This window comes from Staurois parvus, unplaced genomic scaffold (assembly GCF_062004578.1).
Source record: "Staurois parvus isolate SC_StPar_1 unplaced genomic scaffold, SC_StPar_1.0 ptg000696l, whole genome shotgun sequence".
Classification (NCBI taxonomy): Eukaryota; Metazoa; Chordata; class Amphibia; order Anura; family Ranidae; genus Staurois; species Staurois parvus.
In genome coordinates this window covers 8,545,724-8,568,107 of record NW_028318492.1, presented here as the reverse complement: position 1 = coordinate 8,568,107, position 22,384 = coordinate 8,545,724, and the positions used below count along the sequence as shown (strand labels likewise).

General features: G+C 40.0%; 1 protein-coding gene across 1 annotated transcript in view; it reads right to left on the bottom strand.

Moving 5' to 3' along the window:
- Positions 1-22,384, bottom strand: part of DMD (dystrophin) — a 2,676,943-nt gene that overhangs the window by 1,904,595 nt on the left and 749,964 nt on the right. The window contains exon 19 of the mRNA XM_089653005.1: positions 18,316-18,557. Within this exon, the coding sequence (XP_089509131.1) occupies positions 18,316-18,557 (242 nt within the window). The remainder of the gene's footprint in view (positions 1-18,315; positions 18,558-22,384) is intronic.

The following is a 22,384-nucleotide window of genomic DNA, read 5'->3' as shown; positions in this document are numbered from 1 at the left end:
ATCATTATTTACTAACGAAATTGGGCAAACATTCTGTGGTGTGGCTGGTTCCTTCCCCGGCTTCTGTAGTGCAACTATTATTGCCTTGAGCATTTTGGAAGGGAAAGAGGCAGCAGTAGCGGCCCGGCTATACACTTTTTTCAGATGTGGAGTAAGAATGTGTTTAAAGGTTTTATAGTATTCCCCAGTCAAACCATCTAGGCCTGGCGATTTGTTATTAGGCAGAGATTCGATAGAATGGATGATTTCATCATCAGTAAAGGGAAGATTAAGGTTATTTAACTGGTCCTTCGATAACTTGGGAAGGTGAATTTTTTTTTAAAATTTGCTAATATTTTCAACTGTGGGTTGAAAGGTGTTAGGATCCTGGTTGAGATTATAGAGGGAGCTGTAGTATTGACTAAAGGTGTTAAACTATACCATCCCCAAGCTATAGCTATCTTGTTTGGGTGAAAAATAAAAGGTATTTTGGTTTTGTATCTATGGCCTCTTAGCCAATTAGCCAAGACTTTACTTGCTTTGTTATCGCTCGCGTAATATGTCATTTTTAGTCTTCTAGAGGCTTTTTCAAAATTTTCTAGTAAAATTAGTCTAAGATCATATCGTAATTTTGTCAGTTGGTCAGAGAGTGATTTAGAAGGGGAAGTTTTGTTTTTTGTTTCTGATGTATGTATTTTTGTAGTGCTATCTTGTATAAGCCACTCCCTCTGCCTCTTAGCCCCTGCTCCTAATTTAATAAGAATACCTCTCATAAAGGCCTTGTGAGCATTCCACACAACAGATGGATATTCCAAAGATGGGACATTAAATTAAAAACATTCATTTAAACTTCTTTCTAGCATGAGCTTGGAAGGAGCAGTCTGGAATAGCCACGAGTTGGATCTCCAAATATGGATAAGGTTGATAGACGATTTGTCTCCAAACAACAGCATTACGAGGCATGGTCCAACCAAGTTTTGGCGTTAATCTCAGAAAACCTGATCTTAGGCAGAAGAGACCTGTCTACCACAAATACTGTAGATCTATTCTGGTGTATGTGTTGTTATGTCTTGTGGAGAAAAAGGAGTAGTCTCTTTCATTGGCATGTAAGCACCTCCAGATATCAAAGAGCTTGTGGGTGTGTAGTGATCGTTGTAATGATGCTTGGCGCCTTGGGAGAGATGTAGTAGAGTCCATCTTTGGGTCTGGTGTGAGATTAAAATCTCCACATAGTAGCGAGGAGCCTTGCTGTAATGAGAAAATCTTCTTTAAGACCTTATTCAAAAATTGGATCTGGTGTCTGTTCAGGGCATAGATATTGGCCACAGTATATGTGGTAGAGTTGATGTTGCATACTAAAATATGGTAGTGGACTTGTGGATCCGAAATCTCTCTATGTAACGTAAAAGTAACCAAGTCTCCTTTGGCTGTTAATACACCTCTTTTCTTTGTTTCCGCATTTGCTAAGAAGATGTGAGGATACTTAGCAACAGAGCACTTAGGGTGGTTTTGAAAATGTGTTTCTTGAATGCAAAGGGCATCGCACTTATGCCTTAATGCCTCTTTCCATATAGACCTGTGTTTTGCAGGGTGATTCAGTCCTCTTGCATTTATAGTGAGGAAGTTTACCACCATTGCAAATATGAAGTGTAGTTTGATAGATATGTAATGTGGCAGGGTCACTTACAGTGCCCAAAGGGATCTTTCAGGATGCACAGTCATGTTTTGGTTCAAGGGATACCTTTGTTGAGGGATACCATCCTTTGATGAGTTGATGCTATGGTGAGGATATGAAAGGATCTGACTGTAACAGATGGGGAACCAAAAAAAAAAAAGTAGTAACATAACAAGGAAAAAAAATGCAAGATAGCGAGAACATGAAGGCCTTTAAGACCCAGGTGTAGCATTTCGCCACTCATGGTGAGAGGGGAAAAAGTTCAGCTCAAGAGCTCCTGTAGTGCAGGGACTAAGAAGTAAATGAAATCAAGTGTCCCACTTTCTTGATCAGTTATGGGTATGTGAGTTCTTGGATGTGACCACCCACCAGTCGTGATCAATATGGGTGGGATTGCTTGTAGATAGTGTTTGAGGGTGGGTTTCAGGTATTATTTCCAAGATTTCAAAAGAGCTAAACCCTTCGCTACGCCGTGAACCATGTATTCAGTACCATCTTTGGTGATGGTGATTTTTGTCGGAAATCCCAATTTATAGCTGATCTTATGATTCCTATGTGCTTTTGTTATTGTGTTAAGGCTTTTGTGCTTTTGGAGTGTATATTGCAACAAGTCAGCATAAAATTGTAGATATTAAAATTGTGCTGGAATTAGATCTCTGTTATGTGCTGCAGACATTAGATGCTCCTTCACATGGAAGAAGTGCAGATGTAATATGACATCTCTGGATATGTGGTCAGGCAGATGTGATGGCTTAAGTAAACGGCTTAGGAAAACGCTGGATCTTTTCCACAGTGAGATCCAATCCGATAGATAGATAGATAGATAGATAGATAGATAGATAGATAGATAGATAGATAGATAGATAGATAGATCTGGTAAGATAGATCTGAACATCTGAGCGACATACTTTTGCAGATCAGATTGTTGGACTGCTTCCCAAATCCTAATTTTCAAATTATTCCTCCTTGACCTATCCTCAATATTCACTATTTTAGCTTTGATTGTGTCCATCTCCTCCTCCCTGTAATCATGAGCATTTATCAGATCATTTATTGTTGTGGCAAATTTGCCCATCTTCATTTCTATGTGATCCACCCTGGATGAGACAGTGTGTAATTCCGTACCAAATTTATGGACACATTGCATCATATCAGCATAAAAAGAGCTCCTCAAAGTTACAAGCACATCTTTAAGGGTTGTATCAAGTACAGGCTGATTGTTGGTAAGAAAGTTATCAATAGAATCCGGGAGTTCCCTGGTATCATCCCTTGAGTCCTGGATAGAGCTCACTTCATGTGCAGAATCCAAGCCATCCCTCCTCATTCTTGATTTCTCCGGGCTCCCAGATGAGGGGGTAGATGGTGAAGAAAGTGGGCTCTTTGATAGGCTGTTTCTTTTTGTGAGGGTTGCCAGCCTGTGTTTGTTGTTGGGAAGTACAGAAGGCCGGAGTGGAATAAGAGCCGGCACCATCTTGCCTGTACCCCTGTGTGAAGAAGGCTGTCAGCTTTTGTGGCCAGCGCTCCTCCTTTCTCCTTCTGATCATGATCCTCAGAGAGTAGGGTAGGAAAGTGTTATGTTGGGGTGTAAACAAAGGATTTGTGGGTTTGCAGTGTGTCCCTGTGTGGACTGGAGCTCCGCTCTCAGGCAGCCATCTTGGGTCATGGCAAGCTCCACCCCCTTCCCCTGCCTTTTTGTTGTAGTGATAATAGTCACCTATAAAAGCAGCGAGAGTGAATTTCCCCATCAGGAACACAGGCAATGGTATTAACCTTTCAGGAAATTAGAAAGACAGCACTGAAACCTCAGGTACACTCCACGGGTATTGTTATCTTAATATATTATGTTGGTGTAAATTATCTGGTTCCTGGGCAGGTGGCTTCTACACCCCAGAGAATCACCACAGTCTGCATGACTTGAAGTGTATTGTAATAATAGTTGAAATTGAAGCTTCACACCACTGTTAAGAGGTCCAGATACAACTTTATTCCATTAAAGGTGAGAGGTATAATTTGAAAAGTAGCCAATGCGTTTCGGGGGTCCAAGTGCCCCCTTCATCAGGGTTTTTCCAGTGTGAATAAAGAGGTGTACTAAAGAGGTGTAGCCACATATTAACACTAGAAATCCCAGAAGAACCCTCTGCAGACTGCTAATTACCTTTTCCAGCAAATGTTTCAATAAAATAACAGGAATTTTTTTGTTCACATATATTGCAATACATGTTTAAACTGGCCAGCTGTGTCAAAGTAATCTTTCTATGGCCAGTCCTACTTTGCTCTGCCAACGCAAAATGCTACTGTGGACACAATGCCAACCTGGGACAAACAGACACAGAGTGGAGGAGAACTACTAGGTTTAGGTTTTTCTACTGACCTACGTAAGCTTGAAAGAGCAGGGCCCTCAAACCCCTCGTGTATCACAATGTATTGTTTTCGTACTATCTCATGTTTTGTCTCCCTTTGTAATGTGCAGCGCTGAGTGAACTGTTGGCGCTTTATAAATACAGTATAATAATAATAATAATAATACTATGCAACAAAACAAGATATACCTATGCTCATGAGCACAGGTATATCTTGTTTATGTTTCATGGCCTTTCACAATGACTCCACCTCAGCTAACAAAATCCTCTGTTGGAGTTAACTCAGATAGGGATCACCTTCCCTCAGAAAAAGGCCGTCCAGGAGGCAGGCCTTTCTTAAAAGTCTGGCTTATAGCCAGTTTTATTAAAAAGGTTGCATGGAAAAAAAAAAAACAAAACAAAACAGAAAGTAGATCCTTGCCATTCAGGCACTAACTAAACAGCAGAGATTCCTATCTCAGAGGTGAAGGGCTTCTCCCAGTCACAAACAAAACAAAACTTTGTGCAAACTTTTTCTTTTCATTTACAAAGCAAATTTTCACATCCACAGCCAGGGGCAGACTGACAACTCATGGGCCCCCTGGGCAATAGGGGATCATGGGGCCCCTGTGTCCTTGCCCAAACTCAGAAAAACCTATGAAAAAGGTACCAGGGGCATCTCATGGGGCCCCCTACTGACCCCAGGCCCTCGGGCAGTGCCCGAGTTTCCAAATGGTCAGTCCGCCCCTGTCCACAGCTCTCTCTCAGGTATGGATTCCTGAGTCCTAGGCCAAGAGCAACCTATTGCTCCAGTGCTGCTTTATTTATATCACCTGCTGGTAGTCACAAGTAGAACATAAAATCCGGTTCAGAACCAGCACAACCAAGGTGGCCCGGAAAACCTGGACTAGATTCCACCTTAGTACTCTATGTATAAAAACATAACATCCCTCAATCACCTTGCCCTTCATAATGTCACAACTTCTAGGCAAAGCTCGCACTGAGCTGTATTTATTTTTAGTACAATCCACTGAAAAAGTAATTTGTCGCTCTGCCCGTAAATATTATGCTAAAGCTAATGCGCATGTCTTCCTACATTGGCACAACACTGCCTATTTAAAGGAGACTCTGCTGTGTACCAAATACTGGATGTTATTCAGCTTCCTGTGACCCATGTTCCTGTGTTCCTGTTTGTACTGATTAATCTTCTGTTGCTGACCTAGTTTGCTCCTGACCTTGCTCTGTGGATTCTGGATTCTGACATCGGCTTGACTTAGACTTCTCTCTTCCTGTTCTCCTGGTGCTGATCTCAGCTTGCTACTGGACCTCGCTCAGCTTGCTAATCTGGTACCGACCCCAGCCTGCCTCCTGACCACACTGTTGTCTCACTGTGTATGAACCTGGCTCTCCTTGACTACATACCTAACCATGGAAGCCACCTGCTATCAACTCGGCCTTCAACCAAGGTACGTGACACCACTCTTCTACAGACGTTAGACAGGTTTGCAGCTATCTCTGGCTTGGCAGTCAATCCACAGCAGTCACAAGCACCTAATATTTCCCTACCCCCCTTAGTGTTGCAAAATTTGCAGATGACATTTCCTTTTACTTGTACCCCACAATAGCCCTCATATTTGTGTATTAACCTCCCCCTGCATGCTGGATGTATATGTATAGATTTAATTATCCTCCATACTAACCAAGCTTGCTTCCCTCTTTTCTTGCTGGTCATCTCTTTTGGTATGGTGGATTGGTAGGATTACTGTGGTGAAAATGTCTATTTTGCCAAAAATGCCTTACTTATTTCTTGTATTGCCTTACCTATTTCTTGTATTGCCCATACCATTCCTGGCGCATTTTTTTGCGCATTCTCCAACGTTGGATTTCTTGGTATATCTGGGGTAACACAAAGCTCAGTCTTCCAAACCGCAGGTTACCCAAATACCACATGGTCCATGATACCCCCCTCTGGGTCATTCTCAAAACAATTGATTGCGATCCTCTTTCCGTTGCTAATCTCTTGTGGCTTCGCCCCTCTGATCGCAAAAATCTTTCTAACCTGATTACAGTACATGCTTTTTCTCTCTGGGACTGGCTCAAGATCCTTTTTGCACCCCAATCACCCCACAACCTGTTACAATCTTTCCTTAAGAACCCGTCGATTTTCCCAGCCTTTACCTCTCCCTCTTCTTTCCAGGCCTGGTACTCTGTGGGCCTCTTTTGACTATATAAACTGACAACCAATTTGGCCTTTAAAACATTCTCCTCCCTTCAGGAATCACATGGCCTTCCAGGATTGGAAATCTTTTGTTATTTTTTAAACCAAACACTTTTTCATCCCCTTCCTCACTTCTTCTTCTTCCTTACACCATTTTACTTTCTTTGAAAGTGCTTGTAAAAGTGACCCCCACTCTAGGCTTCATCTCCCAACTTTGCCATCAGTTGCTGAACAAGCCTGGTTCTCCCCTGCTCGCATACACTCCGCTTGGGAGCAAGATCTCTGAATTTCCTGAGAGCAGATTGTGTGGCCAGATGTTTGGGCTGCTACCAAGTTCTCTGCTCAAAATTTTCTTGCACTGGAGACTAATTACAAGGTTCTTACCTATTGGTATTTGGTTCCCGCTAGGCTTGCTAAATATGTACCCAATTAAAACCCCAATTGTTTTCAAGGCTGCAATGAAATCTGCATCCATCTCCATATTTGGTGGTCCTGTCCTATAGTAAAATGCTTTTTGGGCGGATACATTTCGAATCATCTCCACCTTGTTTGAAACTGATATTACCCCCTTTCAGCTTTACCTAATTTATGACCCCCCCAACCTAACTCGGATGGAACATAAATTGTTTCTTCAAGTGACCACAGCCGCCAAACAAATGGTCATGAAAGCTTGGAAGACTAACGCTCTTAATATCATAGAAACGAAACATAGGATAATTAAAGCTATGATCCATGCCAAATTAAATGTGATTTTTCTAGATAAAGTTGAATATTATGGAAAATTATGGCAGCCGTGGGTACAATACTTTCTTCCCCTTCATTTTGATGATTCCCTTCTACTTCTTTGATCCATTTTAGCGACCCTTGCTAACTGTAATATGGCCTGTTTGTACAACTAGACACTTCCTGACACTCCGGGGCTTCCCTTTCTCCACTTTTTCCTCTCACCCTCCCCTTTGATTCCCCTTTTTCTCTCTCTTTCCTACCTTTGTTATATTACTGTGAGACGTGGCATTATTGAGGGTTTGTCTTACATACCTCAGTCTGCAGTTGTAATATAGTGACCATTACCTGTTTGGTTATAAGGACTTTTCTTCACCATAGTTAGTGGTTTGGTCTATGCCTTTGCCTGTTGACTATCCCATTCACTACTGTTTGCATTTGCTTTACGTATGCTGATGTATTTATGTACCTGTATTTTATGCACTCAGGTCTGCATAGTGCATTTTATGTTAATCTGTGATCCACGTCTCCTAGTGTTTTGAATTAATGAAAGCATTGGACAAGAATGATTCATTTTTGGAACAATTCATTATTTTTTATATATTTGTTTTTCCAAATAGAGTAATCTACAGTATACAGAAGTTCTGTTATTCTTTTGTTATTTCAGAAGAATGGTTATATTTGTTTTAACATAATTAATTAATATACAGTATATCCATTTGTTATGTTGTTAAGTTGAATTAATTTCCCCATTCCTAACTGACTTTGTTTGTTGGGCTGCACACATACAAATTAAATAAATTGTCTCTCAAGTTCAAACCCAATACAAAAGAAATCTTATTAGAATACTTACTCTATACTCACTAGAATAAAAGCGAATTTGGATCACTCGTTATGTTGTTACATTATTTTGCATGCTTCAAACATAAAAAAAAGCCCAAACTATTGCATCATGTCATCAGAATGAACAAATGAAAATGAATGAATTTGTTGTTTTTTGTTATAATTTATTTCCGATTAGTTGAAATTCATTATTATTGTGATTCAGAAATTCAGATACATCTAAATCTCTGAATAATGCAAATTTTGTCTGAATTTTGATTCATAACGAAACAAACCGCACATGTCTACTACATACATTGGCTTTGGTCTGAGAATAATTATCCTTAGTAGGTTTTTTACATGCACGCACATTGGATCGATGCATATCAGACAAGCTGACAAAGGTAGGGAAATACATCACTATCTTTGAACTTTTGCTCCAATAAAAAAATACTGTCCAAAAATGTCCAGTATTATTGAGCCCAAGCCAAGATCATTAGTGTGACTTGACCAGATGTCCACAGGAAGTCCTTATCTGCCCATTGACAGATTTGCCTTGGGGGTAGTAAGGGGAGGAGCAAGAACAGGCAATCCCTCCCCTGTTTCTTTTCTTCACCCCTGTGTTTTTTATCTCTTTCTTTTTTCTCTTTTTCCCTCTGCTCTGATTCTCCTGTTTTCCTTTCCTTATCATATATTCATTACCCCCTCTTCTACTGTATGTCCTGCTCAATAACATGGAAAATATCATTCACATTGATAAAATCAGGAGACCATATGTAAAAATTATTAAAATCTGAATGTGTCTTCCTCTAAATATATTCACCCGTAAAAACTGTATGTTTTTGCATTTGATTTAATGGACAGTAGTTTATCTTGTTGACTGCAGAATGATTAAATATAGAATTTTGTTTTTTAAATTCCAGCATTCCAAATCAATTTTTTATGCAATTCTTTCAAAGTAATTCAGTTGATTTAAGACTGTATACAACAGGCAAACATGACAAAAGAAAACTATGAATCGCATCAGAGAAAAGTAATTTTCTGAGTCAGTATAGAGCTAAAGCTATGTAGCTTAGAATCTTTTAGTTACACTTCCTCAAGATATGACATATTATGATATATCCATTAAAATGTTCATGGTGCTCTTCAATGTATTAGTGCAATGACATAGCAAAGTACAGTAACCCATATCAACTAATCATAATATATATTCTATTGATCCAATGACAATAAATAAAGACCTGGTTGAAGACTATGAGTTCTGCAATTTTCACACTGTTTTACCACTTTGTTTTATTAGATTAGCTAGACACCCTATCTACTATATTAAACTGATTAATGTATGATTAAACTGTTTTAAATAACTCACTCTACCTGCAAGCAGTTTACAATATTAATCTGCATTAAGATTTTGATTGATACTGAGGTAATTCCTACTAGAGATTTGTATTTCTCACTCCACTTTTTGTATGCCTCAAGTATTTTACAGTCAGTACAGAGATTTTAGAAAAAATACAACAGACTTCTTGCCAAAGTTATCTTACCAATAATTTCCTTGACTGGATCAGTGCCACTGGTTGTGAACTTCATGAAAGTGCTATAATTTAAGGTTTATACCAAACTGTAAAACAGTTCACATATATGTCATACAACTGATCATTTCAGATATTATTTTGTCCATTTTCAGAAAATACGGCTGGCACTATCAGCTTCCGTTGCAGCACAATAAAAAACAGCTGCATTTGGAAAAATAAGTTACAAAATGGCAGTTATGTGACATCCTTTTTGTTTGAAAAATGTAGCAGTTTGAAAACCAGTATGGGCTATCAACAATAGTTTTCTTAAAGAATTTCATATACACTGGTTTCATTGAAATACTGGCTAGAACAAGTGAAACTTTAGACCTTCACAGCATACGTGCAGAAAAACTGATGGAAACTGATGTGCAGATTTCATTGCAGAGACATCAGTTTATATTAGTTTTCATGGACAATCCAATTAGTTTTCTACATGTTGTAGGTTCCTGCACAGAAAAGAATCTGCACGTGATACTAGTGTTGTGGTACGAACAGGGCACATAGAGAACAAGTGATTTTTCTGTGCTCTTTCAGAACGCATGCAGAAAAACAGACGTCTCTGCACCATGGTGTGAACGATCCCTTAACCATTAGCCGCCCGGCCAATGACCGTTTGGCAGCTTCAAAAGTGTCTCTGCACTCCGGGTGCACGCCATTTTGCGTGCTCCCGCACATGCGCAGTTTGCGCTAATGCAGAGCGGCGCAGCAGTGCGATCTGTCACCTCGGACACGGCCGATGACAGATCCGAGTACCGGCTCCCGTTGCTGGTACCATGTGACCTGCTGTGACCAATCACAGCAGGTCACATGACAGTTGTATACAATGGATGGCTTCATTCATGATGCCATCCATTGTATACTAGTGCCTAGCTGTGAATGGTCACAGCTAATCACATGCACATGTCATGTGATTAGCTGTGACCAAATCACAGCTAAGCACAAAAAAAAAAAAAAAAGCTGAATGAATCGATTTCATTCAGGTAAATGCTTGCTTATAGCAAAGTAATTTGCTATAAGCAAATTGTGTAAAAAAAAAAAAAAATACTGATCACTTCCCCAAAGTAGTACAATGTTACTATGGTAACATTGTACTACTTTGGTCATAGTAAAATATGAAAAAAAATCTTAAAAAAAAATGTAATAAAAAATTAAATATAATAAAAAAATTTAAAAAAATTAAAAAAATATATATATTTTTTTTTTTTTCATACTGTCACCAGTCAGTGTCCCTGTTCACCGCCATGCCAGTTATATGATGACGCTGTACTGCACTGGTAACAGTATGTTAAAAAAAAATAGTGAAAATAATTTTTTACATTTTTTAAATTTTTTCATTTTGCGAAAAATTATGACAAAAACATACAACTTCAAAAAACTCGCCATGCCTCTTATGAAGTACGTCGGACTGTCTACTCTGCAAAAAGGGTCATTTGGGGATATCTCTACTATTCTGACATTCTTGGACCTCAAGAAATTAGATTGGCTGTCAGTACTTCAGGATTGATCAATATTCAGATCTATACCATATTTTGTGAACTCTAGAACTTTCCTACAAACTAAAAAATACATCCTAATTTGGGTTATTTTCACCAAAGAAATGTAGCAGAATACATCTTGGCCTAAATGTATGAAAAACAATTATTTATTTGTAAACTTTTATAACAGAAACAAAGAAAAATTTGTTTTTTTTTTCAAAATTTTTTTGTTAATTTAGCAAAAAATAAAAACCCCAGCGGTGATTAAATACCACCAAAAGAAAGCTCTAGTTGTGTGAAAAAAATGATAACATTTTAGTTTGGGTACAGTGTTGTATGACCGCGCAATTGTCATTCAAAGTGTGAGAGCGCTGAAACCTGAAAAATGGCCTGGGCAGGAAGGTGTAAAATTGCACGGTATTGAAACGGTTAAAGATAACTTTTTAGTAGGCAGTATGAAAGCTGCAATCATTCACTTTTTATTGAAGGTTTAATCTCTGGGGATGTTATACTAATCTCAACGTCACTACTCGGTTACTGACCTGAAACTTGCATGCGGCAAGTGCACTCCATGTATGGATTTACCTGTTCAAGGTCAGTGAATCGCCAAGTAGTGAAGGATGGATCAAGCTGACAGCTCTAACATGTATACTAAAACAAACAAGTCGGCTATGGTAGTAGCTCCCAAATTTCTCTCTTGGCAAGGTCCCCTTAAAGGAGAAGTATGATGAAAGCTCTTTTGATCATACTTCTCCTGTGGGTCACAGGAGTGCACTTAGTTCTGCTCACCTGTGAACCAGATTCAGCTGACATCAGGCGAAAGTCTGCTGTCAGCTGACGTCACAGAACCAGTCCAGTTTCTGCATGGATTCCAACGATAATGTCAAAATCCACTCAGGTGTCTGACCGGCAACTAGCTCAGCCTCTTAGCATGCTCAGAGACTACTCCACAGCCTGGCGCTGCAGTGAGTGTTGGAGAGGCAGAGAAGGGAGCAGTGGACTGAAGACCAAGAACTGAGTGATCAGTGTTTTTTGATTACTCAGTTCTCAGTGTAGAACCCGTGCACGACAGCTGCAGCTCAGATCAATGCTGCAGCCATCTAGGTGATTATGTAGGTTTGTTTTCTTTCTTTTGCACTCCACGCATTTCTTTAAAGACTATAAATAAATATATATATATATATATATATATATATATATATATATATATATACTGTATATATATATATATATATATATATATATATATATATATATACTGTATATATATATATATATATATATATATATATATTTATAGCTAAAACCTTTAACTTACCTATCTAAAACAAGTTTTGACTATATGTGCTGTTTATACAGTACACTTAAATATTATTCAGCCTACAATCTTTTTTTACTACTTTACATTCTTTGAACACAAGAACAGTTTGGTAGTGATTTGCTATCATCCCATTCTTCCAAACTTTTGCTTAACCTCTTGGCGCCGGCCGCACGCAAATGTGCGGCCTCCCGGCATCTGGGCCTTGACGCGAGCAGCCGCACATTTGCGTGCAATTAAAAAAAAAACATATGTTCTGAGAGCGCATGCCCTGTGCGCTCCCAGCACACATGTCCGGTACTCACGGAAAGGTCCCGATCTCCTCTTTCCGGATCTTGTGACTGCCGTGACAGCGAAAACCCTGCCCCTCCTACCAGATTTTGAAACCCTTAAAGGGCTGGGAGGCGCCGGCGCCAAGGGGTTAATCTTTGGAATTACTCTGTAATTCATATAGGCAGTGCAGTATATGGAACCTATGCTGGTTAGTTGCTGCCATATAATCAACGTTAACTCTAGGAAATCACCTTATTACTTTTTATGTTACAAAGCCCTTTTGTATTTCAGCAGTCTTATTTCTAGAGGTACCCAGGAAATGTCCCTATTTTGTAACTTATGTTTAAATAATATTCATACACATCTTCACTGATGGGTGGATTGGGTTGGTTAAGCTTCTTGGGGTTGGTTTACTAAAGGAAAGGGATTTGTTTTGTAGCGAATACCCAGTCAGGGTAGAAAAAAATTTTTTTTTGCTAGCTCATGATCGGATGATGGAAGTCAGCAGAGTTTCACCTCATTCACTAGGCTAAGGGTAAATTCCCTTGCACAGTGCAATTTTCCTTGCAAAGTGAACTGTCTATTGGCCCTTAGTAAATCAGCCTTACTCTATCAATAATCAGGATGAGTAGAGTGTGATTTTGGATATCAGCAGATATGGTATCTGCTTTTTATTTGAGAATTGCAGTGTTAACTTGGTTCAACACTCATTTGACTGCTTATTTTGTCTCTGGCAGATTTTATAAGACTGGGAACAATATTTACTATCCAGAGTAATATGACCAAATCTATTACATGCTGACTTGCCTGTTCCTAGATGTCTTATCATTATCTATATAACAAGTCATACTGTACACATTATGGAAGATGGTGCATGATGTAAATTTGATCCTTTTTCTTCTCACAGAGCTTAAACGATTCTCTTGAAACAAAAAGAGCTTTGCATTATGCTATCATCCTAATCCTACACCCGACCAGAGGAATAATTATATGGAACACTTGCTGATTAATAAAAATGTAGATGGGAAAAAAACATCATCCCAACTCATCTTAAAATACTAGATAAAGGAAAGAGTAACTCATGTTATTTCAGTAAATACAGAACAGTTTTATCAAAACTGTAACACAAAGAAGCAATTGTGAAGCTCTTTCCCATAGAAACAAATTAGCTTTTAAATGTAATGTAGGGCTACCCTCGTAGGGCCGCTGTGTTTCTTGGTACCCCTAAGCTCTGCACAGCAGGAAAACACGCATTTTCCACACTTTCATATACAGTCAAGGAACAGTCCATGAGCTTGGTTTTTGTTAATTTGTTAGCGGAATATAACTTAGATAGGGTAATAGGGATTATGGCATGCCCAAATTTAATGAATTAAAGCATGAGGACAATTTCTTTCCTGTGTACAGAAACAGATCCTGGACTGTTCTTTTCCTTGAAAGCCATCAGTCATTTGCGGATCAGTAGCAACAGCCTTTACAGGTGAGGAACTCGCAGCCCTTCTGAAATCATCTTAGATTCTTGTAATTACATGTAGAGATGTCTCCTCTCCCTTGTAGATTTATGGGCTGGTCACTATCAGGACCTCCAAACTTGGGATTGGTTAGATTCCCACAAACAGGTAATTTAGGTCTCCACCTCTTCTGCCTTCTGGCTCCTGGAAGGTTCCCATGGTCTTCAGAACCAGGTGGAGGTGATAGAGTCCCAACCTGTGAAGTCATCCAACTTGACCTGCAGTAACCCGACCTTAATCACAGACTCACACAGTTGCCATGAGTCATACACAATAGATTTGACTACACTATTTGAGTATCATGCTAGAGGGTGCTACACTAACCCCCCCTAAAAACAGCCATGTCCCCATTGGCTGGAGAATATATATACAAAAATGGGCTCAGGAGCATAAGCATACCATAAGTAAAATGGAGATGAGAAGGGTATAAATTTGTAAGGGGGATATGTACAAATAAATATTCAATATAAAAAATATGTAATTATACACAAGAACATACATTTGTTTTCAAAATTTGTATAAGGCATATATACATTCTGACTACATGGAATGACCAGGAAGAAAGAGAAAAAATGGGTGGCATGATTTGGCCCAACTGTTCACCCAAGAAAAGAAAAGATTGTTTTCTCAAGTACCTTCACCAGTTCTCCGAAGAACACTCAGTCTCTATCTCTAGGGGCCCAAACGTATCCTCCAGTCTGGGAGACCCTAATCAATCTCACCCCCACTGTCACTCCCCAACGGCTCACTTGAGGACATGCAGTAATCATGACTTGGCTCCTTCTGAGTGGGGCTGACAGGGAAAGGTTATGCAGCTGGCCTCTCCTGGGGGACAACTTGAGCTGGACTGACCACACTTGCCTCTGGTCATGGCTCTTCCTTTCCCAGGCTCCGGGCTATGGCTATCATCCGGCCTTTTCCACAAGAGTAGTGGTGTATACCTCACCGACTGCAGAACTGCATGCCACACACCTCTTGCTTTCCTCCGGCCACATGGGGTTCCTCTTTTTTTGTCTCCATGCATAGTCCCAACTTCAGATCCACTGAATAAATGGCTAGTGGCAGGTCATTGGGTACCAGTCTCAGCAGTGGATTTTGTCACAGTGCTCACACCTTAGCCAGGCTCAGTAGGTTTCCTGCAGTCAGGACAAAGCAAGCACAATCTCTTCATTCCATTGATCATGACGAGAGTGAATCCCCCCCCGGTGTTCCAGATGCACACTAGTATCCACTATCCAATAGTGCAGTACCGATCCCAGTACTGTAGCAAAACTTGCCATTTGGTAGAAAAGTTGATATTTGCAGAACTTGTCTCAACATGATACTTGGCCCCAGCCACAGTTAAGCATCTGGGCATTTGTAATCCACACAGCGATAAACCGTCCCGTTTGCTGTGAGCTAACAAGATCACGCAGTTCAAACTGACTTTTCAGAACTCGACATAAGATGAACATAAACCTCAGCCAATGTTGGGCGACTGAGTATTTGTAATCCACAGAGAGATGCTGGCCCACTATAGTTGCTACGGGTGACAGAATGCAGTCCCTTTTAGAGCAAGCTGATTTAAGATTAGTACAATCCTTAGGTCCGACCACCTGTTGAGCAGCAGGATGTGAATGCAGTACCTGCCATGGTTTCATTGGGTAACGACATTCAGGAAAGTGATACATGCCTCACTGACATAGGCAGACAAATAATTAGCACAGTCTTTAACTCTAGCCACCTGTTGAGCAGCCAGAAGACATTTGCAGAGGCCTGACATGATTAGTACGGGTGATAGCATGGACAACGGCATTTGAATATCACAGTCACAGCAGTACAGCATAATTCCACTTTCCTGCTTGATTCCTGTGATCACTTGGCAGCACAAAATGGTTCTCTGGCTTAATGGTTGCTGGCTGCTAGGGGCAATGACTGTGCAGGTTACCATAGGGATATCCTGGATGAGAACTCCCAAATATAGTGCTACTCTCGTGAGGTACCCCTAAGCTCTGCACAGCCAGGCAGCATGCATTTTCAGCACTTTCATCCACAGTCAGTGAACAGTCCATGAGCTTGTGTTTTGTTATTTTATTAAGGGAATATAACTTGGATAGAGTAACAGGGATTATGGGATGCCCAACTTAATTTAATCAACACACAGGGACAATCTCCTTCCTATTTACAGAATCTTGGACTGTTCCTTTCCTTGAAAGCCATCAGTCATTGCAGATCAGTAGTAACATCCCCTTACAGGCAAGGAACTCGTAGTCTGTTTGAAATCAACTTAGTTTCTTGTAACTATATGCAGAGATATCTCCGCTGGAGAACTGCTTCCAGCTCTACAGCCTGCAGACACTACCTGCCCTCCTGGCTGCTCTGAAGATCTCCCAGGACAAGCATAAAAGATTAGGCACAGTGCTGTCCATTGAAAGCTTGCTATGTGTGGCAGTCTCTCTCCTTGTAAATCCCATGTGTGCTAATGTGCTCATTCTGTCCTCTTTGCTCCCACTGCTCCCAGGACCTGATCCTGTTCATACAGTACTACTGAATGGATCCTCCTGAGCCAGCCCGAGCACAAGCCCAGCCTGGAGGCCAGCCCCCCCCCCCAGACCTAGGAGACCCCTCCCAGGCCACCTATAGTCTCCTCAGCACTCCATCTTCCACTCGACTCTCCAGCCAGCCTGACTATCCCATATTTATGGGCTGCTCCACCACTCTACTAGGGCCTCCAAACCTGGGATTGGTTAGACATCCACAAACATGCAGATTAGGTCTTCACCTCTTCCGCTAACTGGCTTGGGGAAGGCTCCCATGGTCCTCCAGAACCAGGTGAAGGCAATAGAGTCCCAACCTGTTAAGTTATCAAGCTTTACCTGCAGTAACCTGACCTTAATCACAAATTCACACAATTGCCATGAGTCATACACAATAGATTTGCCTACACTATTCTAGTAGCACACTAGAGGGTGCTACAATAAGTTATTAATTTATTTTTGATGAATAGTATTTAGAACCCTCTCAGAAGATTGAGGAATATTTAATTATTGTATCTTCCTTTAAAAATAAACTATCATGTGAGAACAGTGTCAGCATTTTCCCCAGGGCCATTTGTATTGTGTGGCTGCAAGTCGCTACATCAATGGCTCTGGATGTGGATAATCATACAGAGACAGTTTGTCCACTGCCCCTAGATACTAGCAGAGTAAGATAAACTATTTCTATTAGCAATGTTTCTCTAGTACTGTAGTACTCTAGTACTCTTATCAGTTAGGTTTATAGAACCAGAACGGGAAAACTGTTTCACCAGTGAAAATTCAGGGGATAAATGATAGGCATGGCAGCAGTCTGAAACCTTTTTTTTATAATTAAAGAAGACATTTACACCCCATTACCACCTTCCCCTCCCCTAACCCCTGCAATCTAAAATAGAGTGTGTTTTATTGGTTTGTTTGCCTTTTTATTTTGTTTTGTGCATCCCCACCCCTGGCTGCCATTCTCGCTTAGATGAGAATGATATCTCCACTACTCTAAAGCCTCCTGGGATGGGGGGGGGGGCTTGGGATGGGGGAGTAAAGTCCCTCTTTAGGAATGTGTTACCTAGTGTCAGTAGTGTGATGTACTGAATGGCAGTGTGCAACTTTCGGTATCTCTACTGCTCTTAGCCTAAGATTGTCCATAGAAGGTTGATATTTTTTTATCAGCCAGCAGGATTCCTCCATCTACAAATGTCAGGTGAATAGAGGAATCTTCCCAGCTGTGCCATTGTATTCTGACAGGGGTATTCCTCAGCTGTCAGATCAAACTGATAAACAGCTGCTGTCAATTGGCTGCAAGCCAGTGAACAACAAATGTTTTCTAACAGTACCATTCAACAAAAGTCAATAATTAGATTTACTTCTGTTGAGCAGGTAAACCGTACATGGATTGAAATTCATCCAGACCCTACCTAAGCAGACACATTTTGATCCATCTATGGACGGCTTAGGTGACCTACACAGAAATCCATCCAAGAGACCAAGGTATTTAATTGTCAAAGTGAAAAAGTAAACATTTATAGATTAGACAAGGACTTTAAGGGTGGCAATTTCTGCATTGTGTATCTAATGATGAACAACATACTTGGACCTATTCACACTTGTCTGTTTTAATCCAGCATAACGCATGCATTTTCCTGGATAAAAAATGCAAATCAAGTAGAAATCCCATTATTTTCTAGGGGCTGGTTGACACCTATGTACTCCAGTTTTGTGTGAAAGGCAGAGAGAAACTTTATGACTAAATTCACATCTATGCATGTGTGTTACCATGCATGCTGCATGCAAAAAGAACAGGGTGAAACCACTAGTAAGCTTCTATTCTCAGTGTGACACTTATGCAAAGTCTGTGCAACAGAATTTAAACAACAGCAAATAATTTCTCTCACCTTGCATTTTTGTAACTGCATTTTGACTGCTTCTGCCTCGGAGGCTGTTATACTTTGTGCTTTCAGCCAGTTTTCAGCTGTAATTACTGTCTGTTCCAATTGTTGTAACTGGGAGTAAAAGGCAATGATGCTATTTTGATATTCCAGCCAAGAAAGTCTCTCACTCAGTAATTGACAGAAGTCTGTCCACCGGCTGTTCAAATGTTGAGATGATTGTTTGATGTTGTCTGCATTAAGGCCATCTAGGGAAAAAAAATATCATAATCAATTTGTACATATCCTTGTGTATACATAATATACTGTATATAGTAACAATAGTGTTTTTTCCATAAGAAAGCAAAACAGACATCGAAGAGAACCTTAGCCATTCTACAAAATGAAAATGTACAAACTCCAGATGATATTAGTTAAAGAAAGTTCTAATTTTATATTTAAAGATATATTCCACCTGCTGGAGACACCATCCAAGTTACTGGGGACATCACCTTGGCTTTTGGAGATAAATGTAATAAGGGTTCAGTGAATATGTAGTAAGTGTTTCTTCCTTGATGCACATAATATGTTTGGTTTGGTTAAAAAACAAACTAAGGCAAAGATAGTACATTGGCCACTATAAATTGCCTAAATTTACCCATCCCACCACCCCTCAAAGTGATCCACAACCATAGCCTATATAAAAGAGCATTTTTGTACTCACCATAAATTCCTTTCTTGGAGTCTATTGAGATACAGAAATTCTTAGACCCAAGGGTTATACTGCTGCTGACAGGAGAAACGGACACTGGCAACAACAAAAAAGTTAGCCAGTACAGGATTACCTGCTCACATCCAACATGCCTCAGTTTTTTTCTTTCCTGTCCACTGAGGGACAAAAGAATTCTTAAGACTGTCAGGATATCCAAAAGTAGTCCAACAAAGTGGTGGACAATAAAACAACCAAGACTAACATACTCAAGAAACAACAGAAAACTGGGTCCATCCTGCAGCTGATAGAGCCACCTAAAGGACCTAATTCCTGGAGTTGGCATCAGATGAAGCTTGAATTTCTGCCTGGTAGACATTAAAAAAGAAAACTAGATTATCTAGAAGACTAGATGATAGCCTTGAAAAGGAAAACACATTCTGATGATGTAAGCATGAATAAAATGTAACTGTTCCAAAGAATACAGAAGATCCACCTAGACTCTCTTCATGCAAATGACAAATTTAAATATCAATGTTTTTGTTTCAAGGCATAATAATTTCCCTAAATAAATATTTATTATTTAAAAAGATAAAAACAAAATGAAACATAAAGGTGAAAAAGATAAGAAAAAATAAGAAAAAAGTGGAAAGAGATTGTTTCATTTAAAATAGAACAAAAAAAGCCTGATGTGTAAATGAGAGAAACGGGAAAAGAAGGTGAGTGGCTGGAGGAGAAGAAAAAGGAAAGAGGAGAAGTAAAGTAGCAGGGAAAGAGGAGTTTGTAAAAAGAGGGAATAGAGAGGGAGAAGAGGGGAGGGAAAAACATGTTTGAGAAAAGGAAGAAGGAAGGAGGAAGGGGGCCTGCAGATAAAGGGAGGGAAGGGAGGGAATAAGGAAGAAAAAGTGTAGAAGCACAAAACCACACTGGATCTATTCATAGCAATCAGTTACATCCAATTTGTGAGGTATTTTTTTTAAATAAAGATCCAACAGAGAGAAACAAACACTTCCCAGAATTAAGTTGTCAGTCCTCTCAATTAGCATTTTAATTCTAGAGCCATGTCTGTTGACAAAATGTTTGCTACATTATTATTCTAATTGGTCTTAATATGATAAGTACACTGTTGAGACACTTGCCTCACAGAGGCGATTGCTACAAAAAAATCCCACCTTAGTAGAGAGAACAATGTTTCTAACAGGTTCAAATAGAGTTTTTTTTTTTAAATACTGACAGAACCAGTTTCAGATCCAAGGAGGTCAAAATGGAATGATCAGGAGGAGTTACATGGGAGGATCCTCATACTAAAGAACAAAACCAAGGAGTAAAAAGCCAATAGTCTTTGAAACAAGATAGACAGGACATAAATATAGTAGGTGAAATTGCTGCAAAAACTAAACTTCACCCAACTGTAGGAAGATTTATCCCACATAAAAACTCCTAGGGCAAAAGCCCAGACACTCATACCAAGTGTAGTATCCCTTCCATATTTGATGTTAGACCATGCAGGAAGTAGTCTCCCTAGCTGGTACTATGATAGGAATTACAAATTCCAATATGTCCCTAGCTCACAACAACTGGGTTTAAACAGCTATGCTGTTAAAGCCAGTGGCTGTAAAGCAGGGTGGAAAATCGGCGCCCTGGAGATAGAAGAACCTGATCATCTGGCAGCGATCATAAAGAGTCTGTTAGATGTTGTACCAAGTCAGCACACCACATTCACTTGGGCAGTCCAGTGCACTGGACTATTAGAATGCCCTCCATCTCAATCCTGCAAAGCAGATGAGGAAGATGTTTCAAATAAGGGAAAGGCATCAGTCAGGGTGTACTGATCACATAGAGCCACTAAAGTATCCAATATTTCCACTCAAGGCTCCCTTTACCTGGATACAAACCTCTCCAGTTTCATGTTGAACCTGGAGGCGAGGAGCTACACATCCTGTGCTCCCTATCTGTGACACAGGTCCAGGAACACCTCTGGGTGTACAGTTGTATGTTTGCCAAGGAAGCCACCTATTGTGAAAGTGTTAAACTAAGTACTAAATAAAATCATATAAATAACTATACCAGGTCATATATCCTCAACATGGGGGTGTTTTGGGGGAGGCCATGTTAATGGGGACAAGGGCCTCTTCCCCACAACCCTGTGCAGTGGTTGTGGGGATCTGTTGGCAGGGAGCCCCCAAATCAAGGGAGCCCCCAAATCCCACCGATTCCATGTGAACGAGTATGGGGTACATAGTACCCTCACTCCTTCACCAAAAAAGTGTCAATAGTAAAAGAAACATATACACAGCTTTTGACAAAGTTCTTTATTAAGCCTCCCAAAATAAGTATCCCCTGAAGTAGAAAACGTCAATCACAATGAATGCTGGCCGCTGACCCGCGTGGAGAAAAAAACTCGCCAAATACATCCGCTACCATCACACACCGACTCACAAGTAAAAATGAGGGCGGGGTCATCTGGTGACATCTCCAGATAACCCTGCCCCCATATTTACCTATCATTTAATGAGTGACAGGTTACGGGATGCTGCTCAAATGACAGGGAAACATGCGGGGGGGCCATCTGGTGATTTCACAAGATGCCCCCACTCAATGTTTACTTGTCATTCAGCATGTGGTGGGACATGGTAGAGGACATGTTCAGAGAGTGGCAGGATTTTTTTTTTAATTTTGGCATGGAGTTACCCTTAAAACCCATACCAGACCTGAGGCTCTGGTATGGATTTTGGAGGGGACCTCATGCCGTTTTATTTTGTTTAAATTGGTGTGGGTTACCCTTAAAATCCATATGAGACCCAAAGGGGTTAATTTTTTAAATCAGCATTGTTTTGTCTACATTCTGCTGAGAGTGGGGAATCTGGCTGATAGCAGATAAGTCATGGTTGTTAACAACCAGCGCTATACCGAATGAAACAAAATGAAAGTCGAAGATACAACACAAATTCCAAAAATAAATTGGTTCATTGACAAATGCATTCTAAAACAAACTCTTCATTTAACTAATGCATCCAAAAACGAAACACAAATTTCCAACATGCACTTATCTAGTACCGTCTAGCACCTAATAAATCAATTGATTCTATACAGGATTATGCTGTGTACATTATCTATTCTTCCCCCCTTTATTAGCTTAATAACTTAAGAGGTGTTCAGCTGTGGTTTCTATCTGGATTGATTCAGAGGTGGTTCTGCTGTTTTATATCCATACGCACTCATGACCTCAGGCGCTAGGGGTGATGGATGTTTGGCAAGAGGCTTCTGATTATGTCGATGGTGAAGCACTCAAGGTGATATATTTAAATTTTTTCAGTTGCATATATAGTTTTAGGTTTTTTTTTCATTTATGCAGTTATTTGCACATTAACTTAAAGGCACAGTAAC